The 27821-nt window shown below is 43.6% G+C and overlaps 1 protein-coding gene across 1 annotated transcript; it reads left to right on the top strand.

Annotated features, from left to right (window-relative positions):
- Nucleotides 1–1470: 1470 nt before the first annotated feature.
- LOC146599308 (alpha-2-macroglobulin-like protein 1) lies at nt 1471–27793 on the top strand. The gene is made up of 36 exons (XM_085298874.1): nt 1471–1529; nt 2135–2321; nt 3324–3486; nt 3860–3912; nt 4171–4188; nt 4680–4839; nt 5433–5517; nt 6454–6568; nt 7892–8006; nt 8422–8531; nt 9043–9210; nt 9609–9839; nt 10729–10792; nt 11556–11701; nt 12677–12826; nt 13254–13370; nt 13930–14077; nt 14549–14666; nt 16381–16606; nt 16730–16856; nt 17140–17261; nt 17794–17848; nt 18559–18642; nt 19047–19223; nt 19418–19499; nt 19865–20021; nt 20255–20329; nt 23779–23941; nt 24601–24815; nt 25030–25245; nt 25755–25879; nt 26152–26242; nt 26681–26743; nt 26972–27074; nt 27167–27208; nt 27770–27793. The coding sequence occupies exons 1-35, from the start codon at nt 1471–1473 to the stop codon at nt 27205–27207; spliced, it is 4329 nt and encodes a 1442-aa protein (XP_085155000.1). The 3' UTR covers nt 27208; nt 27770–27793.
- The last annotated feature ends 28 nt before the right edge of the window (nt 27794–27821 follow it).

Below are 27821 nucleotides of genomic sequence, written 5' to 3' on the forward strand. Positions count from 1 at the left end.
GAAGACAGAATGAGCAGTGAAGTATACATCCAAGACTAAAGCAGTGCTAGCACTAACTACACCCATGTATAGTATATACACTATAATGTATAGTCTTTATGATGTTCTCTTGCTCTAGAGTGGTCCAATGTTAGAAACAAAATGGAGATCAGTCTTTCCAAATCCATCTGGAAAAGAATATGGAGAGCTTTGGGAATGGTGATCCCAAGGATACGTGGAAATTCCTAAGCATCTTGGAACATGGTTTTACTGGACAAAGAAATCCTAACCACTTGCTTGAGAAATACCAGGTTAGGAACTTTATATGGAAAGCTTAAGCCACATCAACCCTATTACATTAAACAGTGCTGGGAAATATTTCCAGGCACAGAACCTTAGCTCTCTGTATTATTAGGACAGTCCCTGGTACATCTGAGCCTGGGCTATCTAACACTCTCACACAAATCTCTGACACAAATCTCTGACATGATTCAGGAGTTAATGCAATTTGTGGACAATACAGAACAGACAGTTTACATATGGCCATACTGTTTTGGAGGCCACGATGGTTTAGCAGCATGATTGACTATCCTTCTGTATAGGTTGTCCTCAGTGCTAGGGAACAGTATTTAGTATTTAATTTATGATATATAAATAGATTCTCATGTTCAAAAAACCCTAGATCATTCAGACTCAAAAATGAACAAAGAAGAACTGGAACCAGCTCCTGAAATTGTTGAAGAAATGAGAGACCTCTCCTTGCAGATGTTGCCATTGCTAATGGATGTGGCAGGGAGCTGGTGGAGAGCTCTCTTGGCCAGTAAGTGTTTCATTTTTCTTTGAATGGGTGCAGAGAAGGAAACGTTAGAGTACAATCATCATAAACTAATTAGCGGGTGCTGGCTGGTGGCAGTGTTGATACTGTACTATCCTGYGCATGAGCAAGGAACTGCTCCATGTTCTCAAGTCTAACAGGATCTCTAAATCCCCAGGGAGATCCATAAATCCATAATCTGACCTCATGAAGCTGTTGAGCCCTCTGACCTGAACAACAGCACTACCATCTGTGTACTGCTGGCTGCACAGCAGCAATCCATTTTCAGCTGAAACAAAGGGACATGAATGACAGGTGATCAGGACCTGGCCTGGGTCACTGAGCAGCAAAGTTCTCTCTGTTTTTTTCCATGAAAATGGAGAAAGGTCTCCATAGGGGCCTTGTAGAAGGGGATGTTCTGAACTACCAGTACTACCAGTAGGTGAATGACAGCCTAGACAGGCTTCTATTGGCTACGGGATTTTGGCACAGTGTGCCAATCTCTACTGCTGTGAGTATAATTTCAGGAGAGAGAAAGAGGTGGGGAGAAGCTGGCTCCTCCCTCATCTTATCTCTCCATTTAGGCTGTCCTAGAAAGAAATTATCCCCCCCAAAACAGCCACAGTGATCTAAGAGGAAGAGGACCATTGGAAGTTGGGCAGCAAGAGTCCCCAAGGATGTGGATAGTCATCCACCTGAGCTTTCTGCTCCACCTTGCAGCTGCTTTTCATCAACTGTGAGTGATGCTGAACTTCTGTTTTAGTCTCCTTCATAAAGGCATCAGTTTAGGTAGATAACCACATTCCATGTAGTCAGCTATCCTGCTTCCTGCTCTATCAGATCAGCCCAAAGGGCAGCTGAGTTTCTTACCATGTCTTCCATGACTTGAATCAACTCTTGTGAGTTTAAATATAAGCTTTTCTGAGAGGAGGAAGGTGGGCGGAGGCTTCCATGTCAACTCTTAGACCCAGGTACATTTGTTTCTCCAATTGCTATGCAGATCATATTACTCGTATCTAGACGGCAGTGCTATGAGGCCAACTCTACCCGAAGACTTTAGATGCCAAGGAATTTTTGGGAGGAGTTCTGGAGATGACTAAAGTAAAGAGATTGAATAGAACATAAGGCTTTAGATCAAGCAGAAACTATTTCTTGAGTAGGCAGTAAAGCAATCTTCTCAGTGGGATCACTTGCTTTTGAATATTTACTGCAGTCTTGGCATAGTGCTGAGGAATTCTCCAGTGGTGGGCTGCCAGTCACTGTGCAGCTGGGAAGCACTTTAGCATCTCTGAGCCCTCATATTAGTGTCACTGCTTGTGTCTTCTTCTCCCCCTGCCCCAGACATTACCTGGTGGTGATTCCTGCAGATCTCCGCTACCCATCCACCCAAGTTGCCTGCCTCCATATCACCTGTTATAAAGCAAAGCTTCAAGTGAATCTGGTCCTGGAGCGCTCTACAGGACGTGATTTGTTAGTGCAAGAAACCATCCAGAATGAGAAGAAGACCTTCATGTGCACTAAGTTCTGGGTGAGCCATCCTAGACAAATGCTATTGTTGATTCTCTTTACAAGAACTATAAATACACCATAGTTTTCTCCCAATCAGGTTCCACTTTGCCATAGAATGAGTCTGCTAGGAGAAGAGTGGGTGGTACCTATGAAGAGGTAGCCCAGTACAGCATCCCTTGGTCAACACTGATGTCCTCCTCTGAATCTAACTTTTGATTTCATTTGTTAAACTCTACCATCCTTCTAAATACACAAGAAGAACCTATCTTTTTCTTCTCCCTCTGCTCCAGACTAGATGAAGTAGCTTTGGCTCTTCTGTGAAGGATTTACACAACTCCATAGCTAGAGAATGGGGAAATGGTGACTTGCATATCTCTTTGGAGAGAAACAGCAACAAGAGCAGTTGGATGGGAAGGAATGTGCTTGTTATTTATAAATAGAGTCTTAGAACTGATTCACTGTTGTTGAGAATTTAATTAAGATCTAAGATAAGACAGGCGTGCCCAAGCAATAAACTTTCTATTACACAACATTTTCTGTGCTGAGGCTGCTGGACTCAGGAAAACCCTGTGGTTTGCTCTGGCCTTGTAATCTGGCTTTCATACTCATAAATGCTGGGTAAGTCCTGAAGGCCTAGCATTTGAGGCTGTATTATAGACTGATTTCTCTCCTACCACTTTGTACTACTACCTCCCACCTTTCTGGCACCTGCCAATCTTCCTCACTATGTCTGGAGGACCAACGGTWTCAGTTACCTCCTTGTCCCCAGAAGCAAAATTCCTGAGCCAGTGGGAAGAGGGAGGGAGTCCACGACATGCAGGGTCTGCTGCTATACTGTAATTTATACTGTTGACTGAGTGGGAGCTGGATGTGATATGGATCTGGATATTGGAAGGGATATCCTGGGGAATGAGAGGAGGGATTGGGGACTGGTTAGCTCTTCCTCTTCCAGCTTACTCTGAATTCTAGCTGAGGGCCCTCAGAATATTATTTGGGGGCCACATGCTCTCTGTCTGTATAGGTTGCACCTCCAGTTGATGGCACAGAGGAAATTGCCACTGTAATTCTGACCATCACAGGCCAAGAGGTCAGTATGGAAGAGAAGACAAAGGTCCTGATACGCAAGGCAAACAGTGGCACTTTCATCCAGACGGACAAGCCCATCTATCAGCCAGGGCAGACAGGTGAGAGCAGTAGATAGGAGCAAGCATGGCCTAGACTCTTGAGGGCTAATAACACTTCATGGAAAGACTGCTGTCTCTCTACTGGAGAGGCTTGAGATTCATGAACAGTCCTAGCAGAAGGTTTTGAAAAGGTGTCTCTTGTGCAGTGATGTTTTCAATGTTTGTGACGTCCAGCTTGTGGTGACTATGAAGTTGCAGGAGGATGCATTGTCCATGACATCTTACATGTGTGAATGTCTGTGTCAGGTGTTACCACAAGTACATGTGTGGAATGGAGATAGAACCAAGGAGAAAGGCATAGTAGAAGTGTGCAAGGAAGAAGTGAGATCTGATATGGTCAGTTCAAAATATTCCCTGATTTTCTTACCTTCAGTGAAATTTCGTATCGTGACTCTGGACGAGGATTTCTTTGGACTCAATGATTCGGTAAGCCAGACCTGTTGGGCTGTAGAAGAGGCTACCCTATTCCATGCTTAGATCCTACTCCCTTTCTCTCCTGTTCCTCTGTCACAATCCTAACTTTTCCCTACCCCCAACACCTGGGCCAGGCCTGTTGAGTGTCCAGAGGAAAGTCACAGCTAGAGTAAGAGATGATAGCTCAGAAAGATGACAAAGTTATCTCAAGTATGTTATGTGTGTTGCTGACATGTTTTTCTAATATTTTTGCTTTTTTTTTCTCCCCAGTTTTCCCTGTTTCTTCAGGTGAGTGATGCTGAAATCTAGTGTTATATTAATGCTGATTGCCACCATTTCATTATGCTATTCATATTCTAATCTGGGTAGATTTTAGATCTGTAATTGGACTGGTAGAGCTTCAAGTTTTCTTAAACTAATATACTCCCTACAGCTTCTGTGTCTTTTGTAAGACTTACATGAGGTTATGTTCTCAGTTGCTTCAATATAAATGTGAGTTATTCCAGACTTGCAAGAGTATAGATATGAGATCAATTTAGACCATTATGATAAGAGGTTAGAATTGTAAAGGATCATTTCTTGAGATCTGAATTTAAAGTGTAGAAAGAAAACAAAATGCTAGGAGAAGAATCTAGTATTACATTATCTTCAGCATTTCTTGACTAGACTATACTGACCTTATAGCACTTGATAGTCTGCTGCACTGAAATACTAAAACAGGRTTTCTGTGCAGTCTGATGCTGGAGAAAACTGTTTCTTCCTCTCTTTTGTGGGTGTAGGACCCTAAGAACAACCGGATAGGACAGTGGCTGGATGTGACGCCCCAAGACGGCATTGCAGATATGTCTTTCCAGCTAACTGACGAACCTCTGCTGGGGACATATGTCATCAACGTATCCAAAAAGGAAGCATATGGCAGCTTCTCCGTTCAGGAGTATGGTATGAGTTGGGGAGAGTATATCTGAGCTGCAAAGAAGAACTCACACTTTGATGCAGGAAAATGGATAGTTATCCCAAGATAACCATCCCAGGAGCAGATGGGAAAAATAATAACATCTGTTACAGAAAAGAGTCCGAACTGAGGCTCAGAAGAAAGACTGCTTTTGGACTTTGGGTCAGTTTGTGGGAGGAGTGCTGTGCAAGGCCCTAGACTTTTGATACAGCTGACTTTTGCAGATCTCTGTGTCAGACAAGACAAGGTCATAAGAATTGGCTTTTCAAGAAAATCAGAAGTGTGGTACCATCCCACTTCTCTTTCATCTAATTAATTGCACTGGGAGGCTAATTTCTTCTCAGAAAGAAGTGGAGGGTCATGGACATGTTTGAGTTTTAGTTTGGGAAGGGCAATCAACCAAGGACCGCACACAAATCTCTGAGAGAACCAAGGGCCACATTCCCTTTCCACTTCTTATCACCACCTTCCCCCTCCATTTCCCGTCTCTTGTTCTACTACAGTCTGTCTTCATGTTGATTCTTTGGACAGGCTGTCCATGGACATTTTTTTCTTACAGTTTTCTATCTTTTCCTTTCAGGGCTACCAAAATTTGAAGTGATCTTTGAAGGGCCAGTTAAGATTTATGCACTAGATAAAACCTTCCCACTCCGGGTTTGTGGCAGGTGAGAATTCTGCTTGGAAAGATGGGCCCTGTGTTAATTTTTGCCCTAATGATGAGCATAAGCTGGTCATGTAAAACTGTGGATCTCCGGGGAAATTTACTACAGTTCAATTACAGGAGGCCAGAATCTTCCAAGGCAGGTGTTTCAGCACCCTGATGTAACATGAACATTCTTGAGAACATCCTTCTGTTACTATAATGCCCCTACTCTAAAAATATCCCAGAAGTCACTACAGACAAGATATAGGAACAGCTTACCCTTTGATAAGCGGCCATTTGTAGGGCAGAATGTGGCATATGTTTGGTGTTCATTTTACTGCAGAACAAATTCATGGAAAATGAAGGGAAGCCTTTCTAGATTATTTTCTAGGGGAAGTTACAGAGAAGTAAAAAGTAATCACCCTAGTTATTGTCAAAGGACAGCACTAGGCTTAACAACCTTAACAGTAAATGCATGTTCTTAATGAATCACCTATGCTTCTGCTTATAGCATGATGCCTCCAGTGTGTTCTGGGAGTATCACAATTGATGCTGACTGAAAGTGTAGCACTCTATGCTAAGTCAGCACCTATAACATTACTCTTTCTCAGAACAGATTAGTTTTGCACTAATTTTCTTACAAAGCCCTTGGATACCATACCACAGACCTAAACAGACTGATAGACAATGGGAAAGGGCACTGGTGGAGCTCTGGAAAGTTGTAGCATATCATCCAGTTATGATGTTTAATTTGAAGTTCTCACATCATTTCAATGTCCAAGCCTGTCCCTGTTTAGGGACAGTGCTTCAGTGCTTCAGGGCTCTTGTGCTTGCTTTACAGCTGCTATCTTGTTCTAGATTGTGAATATCCATGAATAAATTGTTTCTGGGGATGTGCAAACCAAGTCCCTGTGTTCTCTCACTGTGTAAATGTCTCTTCCTCTTCTCTCCCAAACAGATACATTTATGGCAAAGGCATTCAGGGGATGGTTCATGTGATCCTTTGTCAGAAGATAGCCTCATTCTTGTATAATACTTCAAAATCTGATCTCTGTCAGGAATTCAACAACCAGGTATGCTGCTTTGCAGGGGCTGAGTCCCATTCAGTGACATTTATGCTCAGTCCCAGGGTGAGGCAAGACAATGCTGGAGGTTTCAGCTGAAAAAATAGTGATGTTGTCCTATGGTTTTGGCTGCTTGGCCATGGAGTCTACTGATGCTACCTCTTAGTAACTGTCTGGTGACTATGACTTGGTGTATATTACATGCCTGTTCTACATTGCTGACTGCTGTCTGTACCATCTGTTATTTTCCTATTAAGTTGCAGCTTTTTAAATTCAGTCTATAATAATATCTGGGAGCCCAGGACCAGAGTAAAAAATGTACTTCTTCAAAGAAATCTCTACCCTGAGGGCAGCATCCTGATGGTGCTGATTCCTCTGTTGCACACAAAAGCCGATGACCCTTCCCCACCTCGCAAAGCTATGTGATGCTCCAGAAGTCCTTGTTCTGCCCAAAGACAGAAATGTCGTAGATTCTGTACAGTCTGCTTAGAGTTTTACTTCTTGCTGTTTGCTTTGCGGAGAAGGGTCATGTCCTGTATCCCTGAACAGCAGCTAACCCCCAAAATAACAACACCACAAGACTGTTAGGGTGTGAGGGTTGCATCTTTCTGTAGTCCTTCACGCCTCATCCTTCCCCCTTCTCTTGTTCCATTTCGTGTTTCACTCCACAATAGGCTCTTTTGTGGTTGTCAGTTGTTTGACAGCTTACCTGAATCTTTTGAGGGAAGCTGGACCTTGATGTCATTAGTCTAGTGTTTATTTTCTCAGCAGAGTCCCTTGCCTCAAGGAACACCTGCTTTTTTTAAAAAAAGGAATGGCTTTGACTTACATATCTGCCAGTGTAATAAGGTGCACCCTAGAAAGAATTAAGGAATACAATTACTTTTGTCTTCTCTGTGCACTGGACTGTTTCTTGTGGTGTTCTGGCTTCTTGGAAGGGCCACTTTCCTATGTTTTTTTAAATGAGTATTTGTGCAAATTCTTCTCACTCAGTGAGGAAGAGAAATAATTCAGTTCTGTGCAACGGCACAAAAAAGGTAAAAAGAATTAGTATGAGGAGTCCTCAGAGGGGAGGAAGACAGCTTCCCTCCACCTCCGACATCTCTCTGATGCTGTGCCATGTATGACCTGGTGCAGATGAGTGGCAGAGGCATATCAGCCTGTGGGTGCAGCAGTAATCCCTGAGTCAGAATAGCTCTTATAGGGTCCTTTACAGAGTAGGCAAACTCCTTCTGAGCAGGAATTTTGTGCTACTATTTCTCTCACCTTTGGATAATTTCTAACATAATTGCCTTGTGCAGACTTTGTTCCCTCTCTCTCTGTGTTTTTCAGACAGACAAGATGGGTTGCTTCTTCACAAGTGTGACCCTGTCCTCCTTTAGCCAAGACTTCTGGTATTATCAGGACAGCATACTTGTAGAGGCCTCACTGGTGGAAAGTGGCACAGGTAACTGGCAATGTCTCTAGGGGCTGAGAAAAAAGCATGTGAAGATGCACATATCTTATCAGGAACACCATAGACTTTCAGGCTAGCAAGGGCTCTGTCACTGGGTCTTTAAGCCCACTGAGGACACAGATATGGACAGAGCCACTGATGCCTGAAGTCATGACGCTCTCTCTCTGAGTGCCTGTGGTCCAGTTTCAGGCAGGGATGCTTAGGGAACCTTTCTAAGGGCTAGAAACAACTGGGAGAATCACCAGATACCCACTGCTCTGGGCAAATCATCTCCCTGGTATGAAATGTGTGTGCAGCCAAATATGTACAACATTATTACTAGTAGGTCATTCTACAGGGTAATTGCTGACTGCTTGTTTTCCTATCTCTCTCTCTCTTACATTTCTGTCTTTTTGCTTTTACTTAGAAATACAGGTCAATGCTTCCCACAAATTATTCATCTCTAAAGTTGGTGGCATGGCCTTGTTTGAGGATGTGAATTCTTACTACCATGCTGGAGAGATGTACAGGGGAAAGGTAATTCTCAGCTACAGCCCTTTGGAGAAGAGAGCAAAAGCAATGTGTTGACAGTGACCATTATCTAACAATGTCTTGTTGTGTTCCACCTCCAGCCAAGGCCTTGGGAGGGCATGACTCCCAGAAAAAAATCTTGAATCATCAAAAGTGAGAAAAAATCCCCAAATAAGCCTTGAGGGAGTAGGTATTATGGGGATACATTTGTGTGGCGTAAACGCCAATCATCTGAAATTTCAGCATCTGAGAGGCCTTCTGCTGGGGAGGGGTAGGGTTGTCTCATGAATGTGGGAGTTTCATCACAGCTAGATCACACAGATGAATTAACAGAATAACATAAATTAAATATAGGAGGTGACCAGCAGCAATGTTGATAATACTGTTAGTGCTGGAAGGATGACCTTGCCGACCTTGGAAATGCTGCTGTTGACTTGCTATTGACTTGGAGAAGTAGGATATTCCAGCCACTAATTAGACTGTTCTGGGATCCTCTCTTTCCCCCCGGTGTTCTCAGATTAAAGTCATCGATTACCAAGGCAAATCACTGCAGTACAAGAAAGTCCTCCTCATAGAAAACAATGGTGAGCAGCAGTTTCAGCGAGAGTACATCACTGGAGACTCTGGGACAGCTTCATTTAGCCTGAACACAACTGCTTGGAACAGTGCCTCAGTCTCCCTGGAGGTGGGTGGGGAAGGCTCTGTCTCAACTGACTGTGCAAGGCAGAGATAAGCCTACAYGCTGGAGCTAGTTACTGCCCTATTGACATCTCCACTTTGCCCTCTTGAAGGACCATAAATCAAACCAGAAACACCTCAGCATGGTCTGGATATCTGCTTCTCCTGAGACCTTATTTTCTGGATCCCGGTTGCTCTTTTGCTGAACTCTTCACACAGAGACCTGTGTTGCTCAGCCCTGCCCCAGGCTTCTTATCAAGCCACAGCTAGGGTCATCTGCAGCCTGGGAATATCTGATCTTGCTTCTCGTTCCCTAGCTGAAATGCTTAACTAGAGTTTAACCATTTTATTTTATTTTATTTTATTTTATTTTATTTTATTTTATTTTATTTTATGTCTCATCAGGCAAGTGTCCTACATCAAGATTCTGATAGAAAGCCTGGGGCAGTTGATTTGAATTATCAGAGAGCCACTTATTTCATACGTCCATTCTACAGCACCACCAGGAGTTTTCTCACTATTGGCCGTGTGCCAGAAATGATACCCTGTGGTAAAAAGAAGGCTGTCCAGGTGGACTTCAGAATTTACCAGGAAGACCTGGAACATGGACCTAAGCGTGTCATTTTCTCCTACTTTGTGAGTTTCTGGGGAACTGCTGGTGGATCAGCTTAAGACACAAGAGCAGCATCCTCTACAAATTCAAGCCTAATATTCAATAAATTTGTCTCAGCCCAGGAAAAGTAGTTCATTCTCAGCCATCATGAGGTTCGATTCTGGTTTTGATCCTAGGGCTACAGTGATAGCAGGAAAAGCAGCACCCTTTACTTGGGCCCTGTACAGATTCAGAGCAGGTATGTGGCTTACCTGTCCTTCTCCAAGTGGTATTTGTTGCAGCAGCAGCTATCTACCCCAGGAGCAGTGGTAGGCCAAGGGTATTTGTAGGTGCAAGAGCTTTTAGCTATTTGGAGAGTATTTGATGCCTGAGCAGCTGGTCTCCATCTCCCCTTGGGGTTAATGGCAGATGAATAGAAATATTTCAGGCACTAGGCAAGTTACTATGCCTATGCAGTAGCACTCAGCTTCACAAGCACTGTTTTCTGTCAGTGGATCCTAGCCCTGTATTTAACAAAGCCCCTTCAGTAGCCTAGAGATCTCAAAAGGTGTATTCAGTTCCTCTGCACCAAGATGACTGATGTCAAATCCATTTATTACAGGTTTTGCTTCACTCAGTATGTGGGCTATTGTTACTAGGAGCTGGACCATGTGAAGAACTTTCCCCAAAGATCATCAGTCATTTCATAGGACTTTTGCATATACCAGATTTAGTGCCTTTTAAAAGATCTTTATATTCTAGTTCATTGATGTTATGAGCTTCCTGTGATCCCTGAAAGTGAGTTAACCACTGTATCTCCTTTGTCTTCTCTTTTCTCCATTTAATCTCCAAGTTCAGTGACAGTTTGATCTGCATAGTGATTTAAAAAATTGTGTGACTGGCATTCCCTTCTCTTTCTCTCTTTTTTCTTAGGTTGTGGGGAAAGGAGGGATAGTCCACGCAGGTCAGAAGACTGTTTGGGTTGGGCTACCAAGAAGTAAGTTTTGTGTCTAGCAAGCACTTACTGTTCTGTGACAGCCCCACTTTGTGGATACATGGTATATGCCTCTGCAATACTGAAATGGCTCCTGTTTTTTCTATTGCATCAGAGCATCTTGTGTTTCTAGCTTGCATATTTCCCTTAGCCTTTTGCTTGGCAATGAGAGGTCAACGCTCAGCATTTCCCAGCCTATAGGTTCAACCTCTATTGCCTTTGTTTTCAAATAAGTTTCTTTTCATTGCCCCTGCAAGRGACATGAGCTACAGACTTACCCTCTTTCAAAACCATCCTCCTTTGATTTGCAGTCAAATAACCTTTGAGTAGTTAGGATGCTGCAGCTTATCATCTTGATGGGTGTTGACTCACTGTCTTCTGCTTCTCCATCTCTCCTTTCTTTACCTAAAAGTACTTAGGGACAAAGATCACCTTTTATTTGGTGATACAATGGGTGATTTTTGGTGATGGGAGGCTCTGAATGATGTCCAAGACTCTCACGCTTTGTAGAGCTAAGCTGGAATTCCAAAGAGCTGTTTCATCTCCTTGAGGTGGTGAATAGAACCAGGAAGATCCCTTTGCTGATCTTGAATAGCAGGTCCAGAGACACGCTGACTACTTCAGTGATCTTCAGAAATCTCCTTGAATTTGAGAGACCTGAGGAGAGGAACTAAAACAGGCACATACAGAATGATGGTAAAAGCTGATCAGAGTCCATTTCCATTATCAAAACTACTTTCTCTCCTTCCATCTCCCCTCCATCTAGCACTGAAAAGCTTCTTCTCCATCCCTCTTACCTTTGACTCGATCTATGCCCCAACTCCAACACTTGTGGTTTATGTCATCTTCCCTAATGGAAAAATCATCGCTGATTTTGCTGTCTTCAGTGTCTCCATGTGTTTCAGAAATAAGGTAGGAGTCATGTCTGAGAGTATAACTGAATGTGTGAAGGTGTATGTGTCTGTTACAATCCATGAAGAGACTGTGAAGAATACCTGTTATGTGTAGTCCTGGGTGGCTTATACTGTGTGGAGTGCTGTGTCAGGTAGACTGCTTTATGGGAATGGTGAAGGATGCTGTAATGTATGGAGCAAGCATGTGCTGAACGTTGTGGGGCATGCTGCACTGTCTTGGAAGAGGCAGAGAATTACTGTGTTTTTCCATCTCCATAGGCTTGTTAGCAAGTACAGCCCAGCAGGATCACAGCCCAGCACACTTAGTGCATTAGTCTCCTGGGAGACCTCAGGGCTACTCTACTGCTTCAGCAGGCACTTGGACTTGCTGGTATTTGATGCTGGACAGACAGCCTTGAATGGGTGATGGAAGAAGTAGATTTTACCAGCCATTCAGAAAGGGCTGAAGTTCTGTGGTCATTGTGAAATCGCTGGGAATCTGCTCCTTGGCTAGGCCTTGCATTCCAAAGACTAACGTCTGAGGACTGGAATCAGCCTTACTCCACAGCTGCATATCTGCTATATATCATATTCAAACAAGAACAAGAAATGTTTCAGAAAACTGAGACTAAACTCACAGAAAATATTGAGATAAAAACTAGACCTGTTTTTTATTTGAGACTCCAAAAGGAGCAGAAAGAAGGCTGTGGGGATGGCTCATTTGCTGGGTAGAGAAAGTGCTGTGTTCTGACACAGTAATATCTCCAGTATTGCTAGTTGCTATATCTGTCTTTCATGTAATATGTCATCTTTCCTTTTAGAACTCCAACATTTTCTTAAATATACCTGGGGATACTTAGCAGATTCTTTGGATCCTTGGAAACTTTCTTCATGTAGACTTCTCCCTGCTCAGGAAGTGGTAGAATGGTCAATAGTAGAGATCTCACTCATGTTCTGCCTGGCTCACTTGCATTTTTACGTTGTTCCCTTCCAGGTGAAGCTGGGCTTCTCAAAGACTGAGACCCTTCCTAATTCAGAAGTCAATCTCCACCTGCTGGCAGCTCCTGGGTCCATGTGTGCTGTCAGGGTTGTGGATCAGAGTGTTCTTCTACTAAAGCCAGAAAAAGAGCTCAGCAACTCCATGGTGAGTGAAACTGCTCTGACTTCTCCTTCCATTATATTAACATGAAGATGGAGAGAGAAAGGTGGGCTATTGCATCTGTGCAGAATTTACCTCTCAAAGAACTCAAAGCACTGCCTAGAGGGATCATTATTGCTCTCACTGTGGCATGAGTAAGGATTAGGGGATGTGTGTGAGGAAAAAGGTTAAAGGTCACTCTGCATCAGTGGCAAAACCAGATTCAGGTTCTGCTGTCTGATCTCATGTTTAGTTCAGCAGGTCATGCTAGCTCTCTCAGAGGAGAACCAGAGAAGAGTGACTGTGAGTCTGTGCTTTTTGGCATGATTTTATACATGGTAGCCAGGAACAATTTAGATTTGGGTGTACTAGAGGAATGAATGTCAGGTTTTACTTGCACTGACTGGTAGTTTGCTGTCTCTTGCTTTCCCAGATCTATGGGCTGTTCCCATCTATTTATAACTCCAGGTATCCTCGCCAAGTGTCTGAAGATGATCATTTGTGTGGGTTCTCAGATTCTGATCAGCCTGATGTGTTTACAGCATTCAGGGTAATAATAATTGATTATTTGGGGTAATCCATGAATTGAGAGAAGTGTGATGATGCCCTTACTTTACCAATATCCTAGGATGGCATTACAGATATTGTAGGGAACAGGTCCTGTTCCTTGAATAAGCTACTTGAAATTGTTGGTTGAAAAGAAACTTGTATGGTTACTGCACATTAGCTGGATGATCCAGGATGCCATGTATTATTTGTTACTTGAATTTGATTTTACATATATTTAATCTCCATAGAATGAGAGATTTGAATTGCCCAGGATTAATTTTGCAGTAGGAACTGAACTGTGCAGGCTGATAAGACTTAGTACCTAAACAACTTTGTGTTTGAAAAAGAATAAATTTGGCTAATTCAGGACAGATAAATGAACTCAGAAAACCTTGTTTCCCCATTGCCAGGGATCTAAATGATTTCCTCTTAAACTGAAGCAAGACTATAATTTATCAAGCCAGAAGGACAGCTGAGTCCCCACTGTATGAGGGAACAGGTAAAGGGTGGAGAGGGGAGGACAAGCTTCTGGTGCATCAATTCTTTCTTTTTTTCTATAGGAAATGGGGTTTAAAATTCTGTCCAACACCAATATCAAGAAACCAAGAGCATGTCTAACTACTCCATCAACAACTATATTGAAGGGAACAGGAATGTTTATTTCCAAGCCCATGTTAATGTTTGCCCAGCCCTATAAAGCATATAACAGTAAGCACTTGCCAGCTGTTCTTTCTTATATATGGGATGCTTAGTCTTTCAGGGGAAAGCAGTCCTGTATTTGAGACAAGATGCTATAGTTGCTGTATTTGCAAATAGAAGAGAGAAAAATGTTTCCTGTCTCTAAACCTGTCATATTAGTATGAAGCTGTCTGGGACTAATGGCTTCCAGCTCTAAAATGTTAGTGATTTGCCCGGAGACCAAATCTCATCTTTGAGATGAGGAAATATTTGTCCTTCCTGTGATGCCTACAAACACAGTAAGTCCCAAAGCACATGAGTACTATCAAATGAGGCAAGTGATTTTAAACTTTAGACTAGCACCTTAGGTTCCAGTGCAGTGCTTCTTCTCATGAGCTGATTGGATGACCTGCAGCCTGACCATCCTGAGCTAAGCTGGGGCTCATCTGCTCTAAACTAGAGCTGAGGATCCTGTGCTAACTGAATCTTTGTTGTTTCCAGCTGGGCACCTGACAACAACTGCCTATCAGCCCACTAAGTATTTGCCTATTTCTCAAGCTGAAGAGAAATTTCACAAGTATTTCCCAGAAACCTGGATATGGGATTTGTATTCTGTGGGGTAAGTAAAATGAGCAGAAGTACCTAGTCTGAGTGGCTTAGTGTAACCTGGATTGCAGATGCAGTAGGTTTAGACTACAAGCTGCTGAGGAAGATACCTAAGAACACTTGTCATGGGGCTTATTACTGCCAGACTATTTCTCATTAGAGCTGATATCTGCATCCAGTGCATTTTTCTTTGCTAGATGATAATACAGAAGTAGTATCTATTCATGGGAGCAGGCTGCATGCATTTATAGGAAAGCAGATGTGGTGCAGTGAAAAGGTTTGGTATACTGTCTATAGGCAGTTTGTAGTAGCCCTGTGGGCCAGCAGTTGTCAAACTGGGCACGAGGGATGTATCTTGGGGTGTAAGAGAAGCTGATCCATACAGGAGCCTGTTGCATGACTGTGAATTCTGTCCTGAGAGAAAGGCTGAAGCCTCAGTGAGTGGGCAGGGTCCCTTGAGGGAGGGGACCAGTACTAGTGAGGAAGAGAAGGTGCTTGGGTCTGGAGGGGGTTTGAGATGAAGTGCTGACAGGGCAGCATGAAGCATATTCTAGATGGCTTTTAAGTGCTTTTTGTCCCAGAGAAGGAATTTCTATCCGGAGTTTCTGCTGCCCTTCTTCCTTGCTGTTCCATCTACTTCCAAGATTCCCCATATGAGCAGGGAGCAAACTCTTTTTCAAACAAATGTTTTCAAAATAGGAAGGGTGTGCAGTGAATCACAGAGGAGAGGGAGTAAAATACTGCTGTGGGAGGTCATTGTTTACTGAGCCTCAGGAGAGGGACTTTTGGAGATTTTTCACTTCTAACTTTTAAAGAATTTCTTGTTTGGAGTCTACTTAGACAAGCCTCTCCTCCCACCTCTGCCCTCCTCATCTCCCTTATAATTCCAACAACATCCATCATTTCACCCACTGACTACCAGAAGATATCTCCTACACAATTTGTCTACCAGCCTGATTTGAGCAACCAATGATGTCACTGATCACATGTGCCTGGCAAAAGGATTCTTTAGGGGAAAGTAAATGCCTCTCATTATTGGAGACAAATATCATTAGCTTATGTGAGGGCTGCTTTAATTTCTGCTGTAGTAGCAGCTATGGAACAGTCTAGAGCTATCAGAAGCTGTGATCTGGAAGCTGTGAGCTGTAAGCCAAGTCTCTGCTTTGTCTTCAGATTGGACTTTAATCTGCTATTATTTCACAGAAACAAGAATGGCTAGATTTGTCCCTTCTGCTGAGTGCTGTTCTTGGGCCAGTTCTGTTGCTCTTCTGTTTCCTGGTTCTTCATTCCTAGGCCGAGCAAAATAAAACTGCTGACAATTGTAAAGCAATTTTAGATAAGAAAAGTGCAAGTGCTGCCTGAGGAAAGTGATGACTATGACTGATGGCATCTTCCAGGCTTGTAACCCCCTGTAATATTGTTATTCTGTTGATACAAGCATCTGAGGCAGAGGTGGAACTGAGCTGCCAATTTGGACATCTGAAATGGATACTGTGAATATTTTTCCTCTCAGCTGCTCATGGGATGGTGTGTATTGGCACATCTAATTCATCTAAGTGATGTGTCCCTGGGTGCTTTTTTTATACTCTGAGGGCTTCAGGTTCAGTAGAGTTCTGAATTAGTTTAGCAGACTGGATGTACTGGGGAGAAGGATGCAGACCAGGTCACCTGTTGCTGTGTACAATGGGATTCTGTTAAAGTTTCTATTACTATCCACTTCTCCTCAGTCCCAGTGGGAAGAAGAATATCACTGTAACTGTGCCTGACACTGTCACAGAATGGAAGGCAGGGATGTTCTGCACAGGGCGTCATGGCTTTGGACTTGCACCTACTTCCAGTCTGCTTGTTTTCAAGCCTTTTCTTGTGGACCTCACATTGCCATCTTCTGTGATCCAGTGGGAGACTTTCATGTTGAAGGCTGCAGTCTTCAACTATTTGCAGACGTGCATGAAGGTGAGCCTTATCAGGGGCTCTGCAAGGAAAGCAGAGCATAGGTGGGTAGGAAATGGCTAAGGTCCATGGCCTATTTTAGGAAAGGTGAGATGTCACAATCTGCCATTCCTGCTGCCCCTTCAGATCCAAGTGACCTTAGAGGAGTCCACACACTTCCAGCTGAAGCCATGCAAAGGCTGTGTCTACAGCAGCTGCTTGTGCGCCAATGAAGCTAAGACATTTCAATGGAGTGTTACAGCTAAGCAACTGGGTGAGGATAACAGGGAATTGGGGTGGTGGAGCTGGGAAGGGAGATGCTTTGTAAGAGCTGACAGGAAGTGAAGAAACTGGGATATGTATCTTGTTAACTTGAGGGTTCTAGTTTGCATTCATCCTAAGCACTTAAATACTCACAACTATGGTAAGAGGTACACAGCCTCCCGTATTTAGGGCTTTGATCCAACACTTTGCTGCTAACAGGTGACTTCAACTGTGTTAGTGGAAAGCTCTTTCTTATAAGATACTTGCTGCACTAAATGTTTCTTTATTTTCAGGGCTAATGAACATCACCCTGAGCACAGAGGCTGTGGCTACCAAAGAGCTCTGTGGCAAACAGATACCATTTGTCCCAGCCCAAGGACAGAAAGATACAATCATCAAACTACTTCTAGTCCGGGTCAGACAAGCTCTTCTGTTACCTGGATATACAAGTGGGCTTTGTGCAATCCCCAGATGCTATGCAGATTAATTTGGGGAGTTATCCCTTGTTATTCAAGGCATGTAATTAGAGACTCAAGGCCTGAGCTGGGCCCAGTTGTGAGGGCTGATGGATGTGGGAGGAATGGGGTTATCCTCCACTTCATGCCAACCTCTGTTCTTTTGCTTGTGATCAGGCTTCTAAATGGAAAACTTTAAATATACACCCTCTTTCAGGCCCTCCTTCTTCAGTTGAGCCTCCTCAGCTCTCCACTGAATCTTAAAGCATCTGTTTCATATACATTCAGAATTCAGGTCATTCAAAAATTCATATTGTTTTCTTATCTAGAATTAAAATAATTGTCAATAATTTTAATTTTATGTGACAATGATATTACTCCAGCTGGCAATTAAGCCTGAACCAGGGTTTTGTCCATACCTATTTCTAATCCACATGTAATTCTGCTTCTCTCTTATCTGCTCATTAATGTTACTTTTATATGCTCCAACAGCCAGAGGGAGTGTTGGTAGAGAAGGCTCACAGCTTCATCCTGTGTCCCAAAAAAGGTATATAAATTTTTGCATTTCAGTGTACTCATCTCCTTTCTCCCTGGCTAGCTACCTTCTGAGTTTTTCCATTTACTGGAATATTTTCCTCTGTCAGACTGGTCAAGCTGCAAAGGCATACTCTAATTCTGATGCCTCCAGGAGCTTCTCCTGGTTAGAACAGAGGGATCCAATCCTTTAGCATAAACATCCCTGTTAGTAATGTGACAGTCCAAGGTCTTTCAATATGTGGAAATGAAGCCAGACTACTGAACATGGCCAGGCTGGAGGACATGACTTTGGATTTCTGCTGCTGCCCTGAAGTTTGTGGTATATGATGGAACCAATAGCAGATTTTGAGAGCGCTAGGAGCATGGAGAAGACATATCCCTGCAACTGAAATCTGAAATGAAATGCAGTGACTTATGTAGAGAAAAGCAGGAATGTGGCTTTGGCTACAGAGGTTTCTGGTCTTCTGATCAGATCTTCTGATCCTCTCACCCTCTCGAGAAGGAAGGCTGAAGGACAGTACAGTCATGATGAGGTGGACAGAGGAAGCTCAGGGTGAGATGGGACAGAATTTGTTGGGTGATTTGGAAGCTCTGTGACAGGAAAATGGATGTTAGCACACAACAGTCATGATCAGAGAGATTCTGGGTATTTTGAAGGCTGTTTTTATCAAAATCTCTTTCTTTCTGCTTCCCCACACATCTTGCCCCTTCTGGTACCAGAGAATCCAGCACAGGAATCTGTGTCCCTGATGTTGCCTCTAAATGTCATTGAAGGTTCAGTCAGAGCCACCATCTCAGTCACTGGTAAGGAATTCAGCTTTGATAATACCTTTCCAAATCCTGTATATCTGAGTTTATCCCAGGAAAGCCCAAACCCAGAACCCCTCAAACCCTTTCCAAGATTTTGAGGCTCCACTGCCTTTTGTATCCCATTTATGTGACTGTGTTTCTGGTTCCAGATGGGCTAAAACACATAAGAGGAGAGAGGTCATTCTTTTTAAGGGCTTCCCCTGGCAGAATAGGAATGTCTTCAGCTGATATGCAGGGCACAGCAGAGCTAATACACCGACTGGACAGAGCTGTACCTGCTCTGCTGTGCTGGGGCTGTGTTGCGTGGTGCACTGCCAGGAACTAGTCACAGATTTCTACAGGTAAATAGCCAACTACCTGGCCCAGCAAGTGGTCAGGGTGCCTATGCTCTGTTCCAGGTGACCTCATGGGGACAGCACTGCAGAACCTGGACCACCTGGTGCAGATGCCCCATGGCTGTGGAGAGCAGAACATGGTGCTGTTTGCCCCTGTTGTCTATATGCTGCAGTATCTGGAAAAGACAAGGCAGCTGACTCCAGAGATCAAGGAGAGGGCTACAGGATTCCTGAGCAATGGCAAGGACTGCAGGCCTGTCTTCCTCCTCTCTCTCCCGCTCTGTGTTCACCCTACTAATAATCTCTGGTGCATACTCCCCTTCCCCCAGGCAACTCTACCACTTATACACTTACACCCCCAATTCCCTGCCCAGTCATCTCATTGCAAATACCATTCTGAGATCTGAGTACTAATTTCCTGTTCTTCTTCCTAGGGTACCAGATACAGCTGCAGTATCAGCACCCTGATGGTTCCTACAGTGAATTTGGTACCAGGGATGAGTATGGTAATACTTGGTAAGACCTAGGTTCTCTCCTTACAATACCTGCTGTCTAACAGCCTGGAGGGTGGGTAGCTTCCTGCACTGAAACCTTTCTGTCATATTGGACCCAAAGTGTTTCAAATGCTTTACAGGCCAGGGCACTCTAGGGGTGTGCAACTGTCCTTGGGATGAAGAGTGACACTGGACAGGCAAATTAGGAGTAACACTACAATAGGAGAGAAGATACTTGTCAGTTTCAAACTCCCAGTTTTCTTTCTCAGTTTCTCTSTAGAGTCCTTCTTTCTGCTTATTCTCCCCTCTCTTTCTTATTCATTCTATCTCATTCTGCTTGTGTTCCCTTTCACATGCCTTTTTTTTTTCTGTTTTCTCCTCAACCAGGCTGACTGCATTTGTAATCAAATGCTTTGCCCAAGCCAAACCATACATATTCCTGGACAACAGGGGCATCCAAGCAGCTCTCACCTGGCTGGAGTTCCATCAGCTTCCCAATGGTTGCTTCAGAAATATGGGCCAACTTTTCCATACAACCATGAGGGTAGGGACCAGAGCACCTTCAAGGACATACTAAAAGCAGTTCTTGCCAAATGTACAAGCAAGACTTTTTTTTTTTTTTTTTTAGTTCAGTTTTGTGTGTTTTCTGCTCTCTTGCATGCAACTAAACCAGAGAAGGGCAGGGCCTTTGCTGAAAAACTTCAGGCCTTTGTGTATTATCCTTCCCAGCTTTTTGGATATTTGTGCATGTTTTTGCATATGATTATATTTATGCAGGGAGGTGTGGATGGAGAAGTCCCCTTGGCTGCCTACATCACTGCTGCATACTTAGAGACAGGAGAGACACCAAAGGTAAATATTGGGATTCTTTCCCATGGTCTTCCTTCAGATTTGAATCCTGAAGACCTCAGTAGGGATACTGAGGCACACAACAGAGCATCTTGGAGAGGTTCAGGGACAAAGTAATGGGATGGGGGAGGAAGGGCTTATCATTTCTTAGAAAAAGGCCTTGACCACCCCTTCACAAGGGCATTGTTGGCAGGGGAGAGAAGGTAGGGTTAGGTTACCAGGAACTGTTGGGGTTCATGGCTAGATAGCAAGCCTACGTCCCTGGCCTTGCTAATTCCTGTTTCTTCCCCCCTGTGCCTTGCTTCCCCATGCTCTATACAGGTCAGTTAGCAGTGATGTGTTTGGGAGCAATGGTGGGCATTGCTGCTCTTGCAGCCAAATAAATAGACATCATAATATTTTTAATGTGTTTTATCTACCAGACCATGGGAGTCTGGGGAAGGAGTGTTGCAGAGAGGTACATATTATGAAATAAAGGAAACTAGAATTGCCTACCCAAATRATAATGAGGGGGATCTCTTACAAGTGCTGAGGATCATAGCTATTTATGAAACTCTGTGGTACTGGCAATTAAAAAAATATAATCAACTAAAATGCTAAAGACATTGAGAAGCAAAACTTTCTGAAAATATGAAAAGTGAAAGAGTGGTGCTTTTCATTGTGGTGGCAAGCAATGGGCATAGAAAAAAGGGAGACAACTGTAAATTAACCTTCATCCTCACAACAGACATCATTTAGATCATCTTTTTTTCACCATAAGGACAATCAAGTATTGGAACAGGTTGCCTAGAGAGGTTTAACAATCTCCGTCCTTGGAGGTTTTCAAAACCCAACAGGATATATCTCTGAACTACCTAGTCAGATCTCATAAGTGACCATGCTCTGAGCAAGAGGTTGGATTAGAGACCTCCTGAGATCTCTTCAAACTTGAGTTATTTGATTTCCTGATTCTGTGAAGTGTCTGAGTTTCAGCTGACTTGCGTGAAGGAGGCTTTTTATGAAACTGAATCACAAATATTTGACATGTATTGTGCTCCATAGCAGAATGAAACACAAGGACAAGAACTTTTATCCTAGTAGTGGAAAAACAAAATTAAGGAGTTCGTAGTAGATCTTTGTGGCCAGTTTTGTAATTTGAGGAGGAAAGCAGGAAGTTCCTGAGAAGAAACCAAATTGTGCTCCAGATCCGTGAGAAATATCTCCAAAGAGAGACAAATGGAACCTCAAAGCATTTTGCATGATGAATCAGTGGTAACTGCTGTGTCCAGAGTGAATCCACTGAGGCTGACCAGTGTTTTGATCTTTGTGATGTTAGAAAACCTAAGCTGCCAGAGAATACCTCGTGGAATTCCTCATGCTGCAGAGAAGTTGACAAGAATATTTTTATCTCAGAAAGAATTGTCCACGGAGTGAGGAACACTTTGTTACAGCAGAAGTTAAAGAAATTGTTGGTCTGAAAGCAACCAGATAGTTATTCAGTTGCACACACATGCACAAACCATTGCTTTCAGATAAAATGTTCATGATAATGAAAAGTCAGTCACAAGTGATGACAGAGAAGCAGTTTAAAACGTATCTTACAGTGGTCATCTTGGTCCAAGTAAAGGAATTTGCTGAGTAGATCTGTGGGTGATAAAGTGGGAAAGATAAAGCCTGTAATAGCACTCAGGAAATTTCACTGATTGGATTATAAATGGTTTTAGGAAGAATATGCAATCTCTGGAGGTCAAAATCCTGAAAAAAAGTTTGAGGATGTCCTCCAAAAGTTCAGGCTCAGTATGGTTCAGAACAGAACTTACTTTCCCCTACAAACATAATCAAAAGATTCATGAAAGTCATTTAGGTATTGAAATATTGGAAAAAAGTTGGAGATGTTTTACATAGTCATGAATAAGTTTATATTAAGGCATGCTTTGCATGACAAAAATCAAGACAGACTCAAAGAAGCCTCCACCCTCACCCCATGTTGGAAATTGTTCCAAGAGATCAAACTAGATTGTTTATGTTGGCTGGGAAAAAACAGCTTGTTATAGAAAAGCAGATCCTTAGCTGGCACATGACTGCTCACAGGGTAGCTGAATGCTTCTATACAGTGTACAGTTAGGACTGTACTGTCAACACCACAGTGAGTGCAGTAAGTGTGAAAATACTTCCACTTCAGTTCTTGTGTTAACTTCACCAGGAGACATGAGAGCCAGAAGGATAATAATACATATCAGACTGTTCCTAGACAAGGTATTAAGATGTAGGATAATAATTGGTATTAAGATGTATTGTAATAAATCATAGTTAGTATTTCAACTGCTTTCACTAGAATTTTGGCAGTTGTATAAAGACTAGTGCTGTTACCTCCATTTTAACCATCTGGGAAAGTGATTTAAAAAACAAAATGATTAATAAGGGAGCCTTTGAACAAATGCCATGGACTTACTCTAATCCATTTTTAGCTCTAGTCATTTACAGAATACAGACTTTACTGTGCTACCTGTAGATATTACATTTAACAGCAGAAAATTTGGATTTTTTTTAAAAACAATGGGAGCTTAGCTTAGCTATCCTGCTTTGTTTTACTGGAAGAGGGCAAACAAAAAAGCAACAGTTTGATCCTGGGAACTTTTGATGCTTCATGTGTAGATACAATGAGTATCTCTGGGAATCAGTGGCTGTATCCAGTGGTTCTACTACACTGTCTAGAAAGCACCCACATGACAGAGACATTACCTTTTTTCCCTTCTAGAAGGAAAAGAGATGAGGAGTATATCACGTATCAGACCAAATTTTAAATATAGTCCTTGTTTGGTCCTCACTGTACTTGAGAAGAGGCCACTGGAAGAGGAGGACCTCAAAGTGCTGGAGATGCACAAAGACAGGGCAGGCAACCACTGTGAGCCTTTGGCTCATGCTTGGAACAGTATAGCAGAATGCTGGAACACAATGTCACTGAGACCAGTGGATTTGCTCCTTCCTGCTAACAACATACTGATGTTCCAAGGAAACTGGAAAATCCAAGTGACCTCGTAAGGCATTGTAGAGGTAAATTGAACATGGTAATCTTGGTTACCAGGCTAGGTATAAGCATTTGGAATTGTTTTTTGTTGCTTTTGTTATATTTTGACTTGGAAAGTAAGATGTGGTGGTGACATTCCAGCAGTGAGAGGGTTTATTTCACTGACTGAGCATTGCTGAAGCCTGTGACTAACTAAGAAAAGGTAGCCAGGAGATCTACGTCAAGCACTTTCAGCATAGAATTGGAGACACTTTGCTTAGTGGTACTGCAGTGAAATAAAGGGAAGAGTGCAGGTTCGACCTCACCAAGATACACAATTGAATGTAGGAGGTGCTTTCTATGCCTACATATGCTAATGCATTCTTTTGCTTGAGTGTCCCTTGAGTTTGCTTGCCACATGTATGTGAATCTGAGTGACCAATGTCAATGTATGTCTTCTCTGTAGAGCAAAGTGGTGCGCAAGGCTCTGGGCTGTATCACTCCTTCTCTTCCCAAAGCTACCAACACTTACACACAGGCCCTGCTGGCCTACACCTTCGCCCTGGCTAAGGACACTCGTCACACACAAGAACTACTCGCTGTACTTGATCAAAAGGCAATCAGAGCAGGTATGGGAGCCTCAGTGCCAGGTGAACATCAGAGAAGGGACAGTTAGTCTTTATGAGGCCTTGGTCACATACAGACTGAAGGGACCATAGCCTTACTCTTGATCTTAATTCCTGTCTGGTGTTCCAGAAAAACATTTTGAAAACTTAAAGTATGTGCTGGCAGTACTGTGGTGTGGGCATTGATTTATTTCAAATCTATAGCCCTTTTTTGGTTGCTGAATTGGAGGTTGGGCTCTGAGAAAAATGGGGTTTCTTATGCAGGATTGCCAAGTGACAGAATAGTAGGCAAGCTGCCCCACCTGTTGTAGTGCCTGACCCTTAGGACTAGCTAGTGCATAGCTAGCTAGTCTCAGGTAGCTAGCAGACCTGGCAAACAAGGTAGTGGAGGAGCGAGATATCTAGGAGTTACCGTGTATGTAGATTATCGGCTTATTAGTTTTTGGTCATCACCCTGAAAAATGGATTTTTAATATGTAATATGGATTGCTGAGTATTACAGAACAGATACTGCATACATGGGATTGGGGTTCACCTGGTGATGTATGTACCCAAGAGGTATTTACTCAATGATCTGTGTGTACTCTAGTCATTGTGCCTCCTAGGCCTGAGGATTTCTTTCCTGATAGTCCTCAGTGTTATCCACTCTCTTCCTTTTTCAGATGGGCAGATCCATTGGAGTCAGACTCCATCCAAGGCACCCAGCCCTGGCCCTTGGTCACAACCACTTTCTGTAGATGTGGAGTTGACAGCCTATGTCCTCTTGGCTCTGCTCTCCAAACCAAATGTCACAGGGGCTGATCTCATCACAGCGTCCGGCATTGTGTCCTGGCTAAATAGGCAGCAGAATGCATATGGAGGGTTTGCCTCAACACAGGTAACACAGGGTTGAGGAAGATAGTATTGCTTGAGAAAGAATTTCTGCAGGATATGTGCAAATGTGATTTTTAACAGTGTGAATGCTTTGAGGAAAAGGTCCTTATTCACAGAGACCCTCAGGAAGGCAAGTTCAAGGGTCTTTGGGTCTCAGAGCTGTAGATCTGTCCTAAAACGGCAAATGTGCAAACATGGAATTGTTTCTTCTTCTTCAGGACACAGTAGTTGCTCTGCAGGCCTTGGCCAAGTATGCAGCGCTGACATACAGCACAAAAGGGGTTGCAGAAGTGAGGGTGAAGTCCCAAAGAGGCTTTGGGAGGAAGTTTCAAATCTCCCATCAGAACCGGCTATTGGTGCAGGAGGTGGCACTGACAGAAATCCCAGGAAAGTTCTCTGTGCAGGCCCATGGCAGCTGTTGCGTCTTTACCCGGGTAGGTTGCCTCCTTGCTGCAGACTGTGCTATGTCAGCTTGTTGCTCATTATCTTATCAAATAAGAGTCTCTCTTGCAACTTCATATAAGGAAATGTGCATTAGCTAGGCTTCAGTCTCAGCCTGTCCACACTGCAGTAAGCCTGCATGGCATGGGAAACTCTGAGATACAATGTGTCCAAATGTGAGGACAGTGATGCTTTCATGGCTCCCAGGGTATCAGTAAATGTAAATCTTGCACAGTGGTTCCAGTGCTGTGTGCTTGACTAGTTTCAAGTGGAAGGGAGGGGAGAAGGAACCCCAACTGGAAGGATCATGGAAGTTTTCCACTCTGAAGGATCTTTAGTTCTGGTACTGGAAGGAGTGCTAGTCCTGTTCATTGTATATAGTTTATCCAGTAACTGTCTGTGGTCCATAGCTTAAAGATTAGAGTAGTCAGTGAAGAGTCATGATAGGTGATATTAAACTAATTATCCATGTTTTATTCTCTCTTTTTATCTCTCCTTGCAGATGGTGCTGAGATACAACACACCCTCCCCACAGGCCTCCACATCCTTTGCCTTGCGAGTGAAAACTAAGCCAGTCAATTGCACCAAGGAAGATAAACACTCTGTTACTCTCTATGTCAATGTCAGGTGACTCCAAAGACACCGCCCCAATTTGGAAGGAAGGCCAGACATGGCTGGAGAGCTGTGGGGATTAGGGGAAGGTAGCTTATTGGCTGCAATGGAGGCACCAGAAACTTTAAGCAGAAGGTTCAGAGGGTGAATTTGGCMCATGGAAGGGGAGTGTGGGTTTGGTCCCAGTCCCAGCTAGGCTGTCTGGCTCAAGGTCCTACACACGATATGGTTGTGGAGGAGAGGGAGAGCTGGCAGGGATGCTCTGACTGTTTGATTTTCTTCCCCAGCTACACTGGGAGAAGAGCCACTTCTAACATGGTGATCGTGGAGGTCTCCCTGCTCTCTGGATTCATCCTCGCTCCAGGATCCAGGACATCTGTAAGAAGCCTGGAATCAGGATAATCATGTGGTGTCAGTCATTCATGCCCCAAGGGAGAGGGAGGTTATGTAGAAAGTGGTTGCCTGTCTCTCCCTTGAGCAATCTCACCATCTCTTCCCCTCTGCCACTGAACTAAGCATGAACATTTATTGTCAGCTCCTTCCTTGTGCCTTGAGGATGGTGATCCTTCTGGCCCAATTGGCTCAGCAAATTCTTGACAGCTCTCTAGGCTATGTTCCTGTACTTAGGTCTTGCAAGAGATGAGCGGCCTGCAGGAAGCTCAGCCTGCAAGGAGTGAGAGCCCAGAATAAGTTTGGAAATGACTGGATGGGAACCTACCTATTTAGGCCTAGATAAACTTTGCTGGGATGTCTCACACTTGCCTTTCCAAAAGACCCAGGTTAGTTTATTTCTTTACTCTCCTGTCCCAGTTGCAGCACTGGCACCTTGTGAGAAGAACTGAAGAAACCCAAGCAGGTGTTGCCATCTACTTGGACAAGGTATGTGTGCTGCTAGAAAAGCTGCAGGACAGAAGTGGAGGACATTAGCAGAGCTGTGTGGAGAATCTAGGGCTGGGATAGCAGGGGGAATTGTAGAATATTCAAGATTCATCTTGAAGTCCTGTCTTTGACTCACAGAGTTGTTACTGCCTACATTTAGGATGAAATTTAGGTAAGGAAAAATGGACACAGTTGCTAAGTGAACTGTCATTTGCCCTTCTCCTCCAGCTGAGCCATAAGTCTGAGACATATGTCCTACATCTGGAACAAGAGATTGGGGTGACCAACCTGAAACCAGGGCATGTCAGGGTCTATGACTACTACCATCCAGGTGAGTGTGGGACCATAGAGCATTAGGGCTGGCTTGGACTTTATGCTTGGCTCAATGCAAAGGTAACTTAGATCTTTCCTGTCCTGTTGCAGAGGAGCAGGCCCTGGCTGATTATAATGTTTTCTGCAGCTAAGGTAGGTGTGAACCCCACCAAGATTTTTGCTGTTTCCTTCCTCAACCCCTCTACTGACCTAGCAGCCTTGTGAAGTTTTCTCTACAGTCCACCCATCTCTTCCTGCTCTAGAGGAGCCCTGTGTATCTCTGATTTAGCATATCCCTTCATGTAGGAGTGCATCAGAATTCCTTAGGCCTCCAGGGACTTTACTCTCTGCCCTCTGTTTTCTGGACTTTGTAGTGTCATCTTTGCTGGATTACCCTGTGGGTCAGACATGAAGTGATTGCCACATATCGTTGCTATGAAAAGTTATGTGCTCTTTCTGGGACTCTCCACAGGGATATTTGGGCTGGTATAGTGCATGGGTCTGCCTGCTAACAGAGCGACAGTGCTTCTATGCAGTTTGCACTGTTCTGGAAAAACTTCCAAGCAGAATTCATGGTCCTAGTTTCAGCTTATACAATTTGGCTATAGAGAGTTTCACATCTTCTTGGGGGGAGGCTGGGATACTCCTTCTCCCTGCCCTCATTCCTCCAACCATCTGGTCTGCTCTCTTACTGTCCACTGTTTCAACCCACAGGGATTCCAGTAGTGGGAGATGCGCCAGATCAGCAGCGCTGCTGCATTGTTGC

The sequence above is a fragment of the Rhea americana genome, unplaced genomic scaffold, assembly GCF_003343005.1.
Source record: "Rhea americana isolate MKP2758 unplaced genomic scaffold, rheAme1 scaffold_142, whole genome shotgun sequence".
Taxonomy (NCBI): Eukaryota; Metazoa; Chordata; class Aves; order Rheiformes; family Rheidae; genus Rhea; species Rhea americana.

What these genes read in the sequence shown, in the direction of transcription:
- LOC146599308 (XM_085298874.1), top strand. Translation starts at nt 1,471, where the DNA reads ATGTGGATAGTCATCCACCTGAGCTTTCTGCTCCACCTTGCAGCTGCT. An exon ending in CCATGTGTTTCAGAAATAAG is followed by an intron (nt 11,702 to 12,676) that starts GTAGGAGTCATG and finishes GTTCCCTTCCAG; the next exon opens with GTGAAGCTGGGCTTCTCAAA. An exon ending in TCAAAAGGCAATCAGAGCAG is followed by an intron (nt 23,942 to 24,600) that starts GTATGGGAGCCT and finishes TTCCTTTTTCAG; the next exon opens with ATGGGCAGATCCATTGGAGT.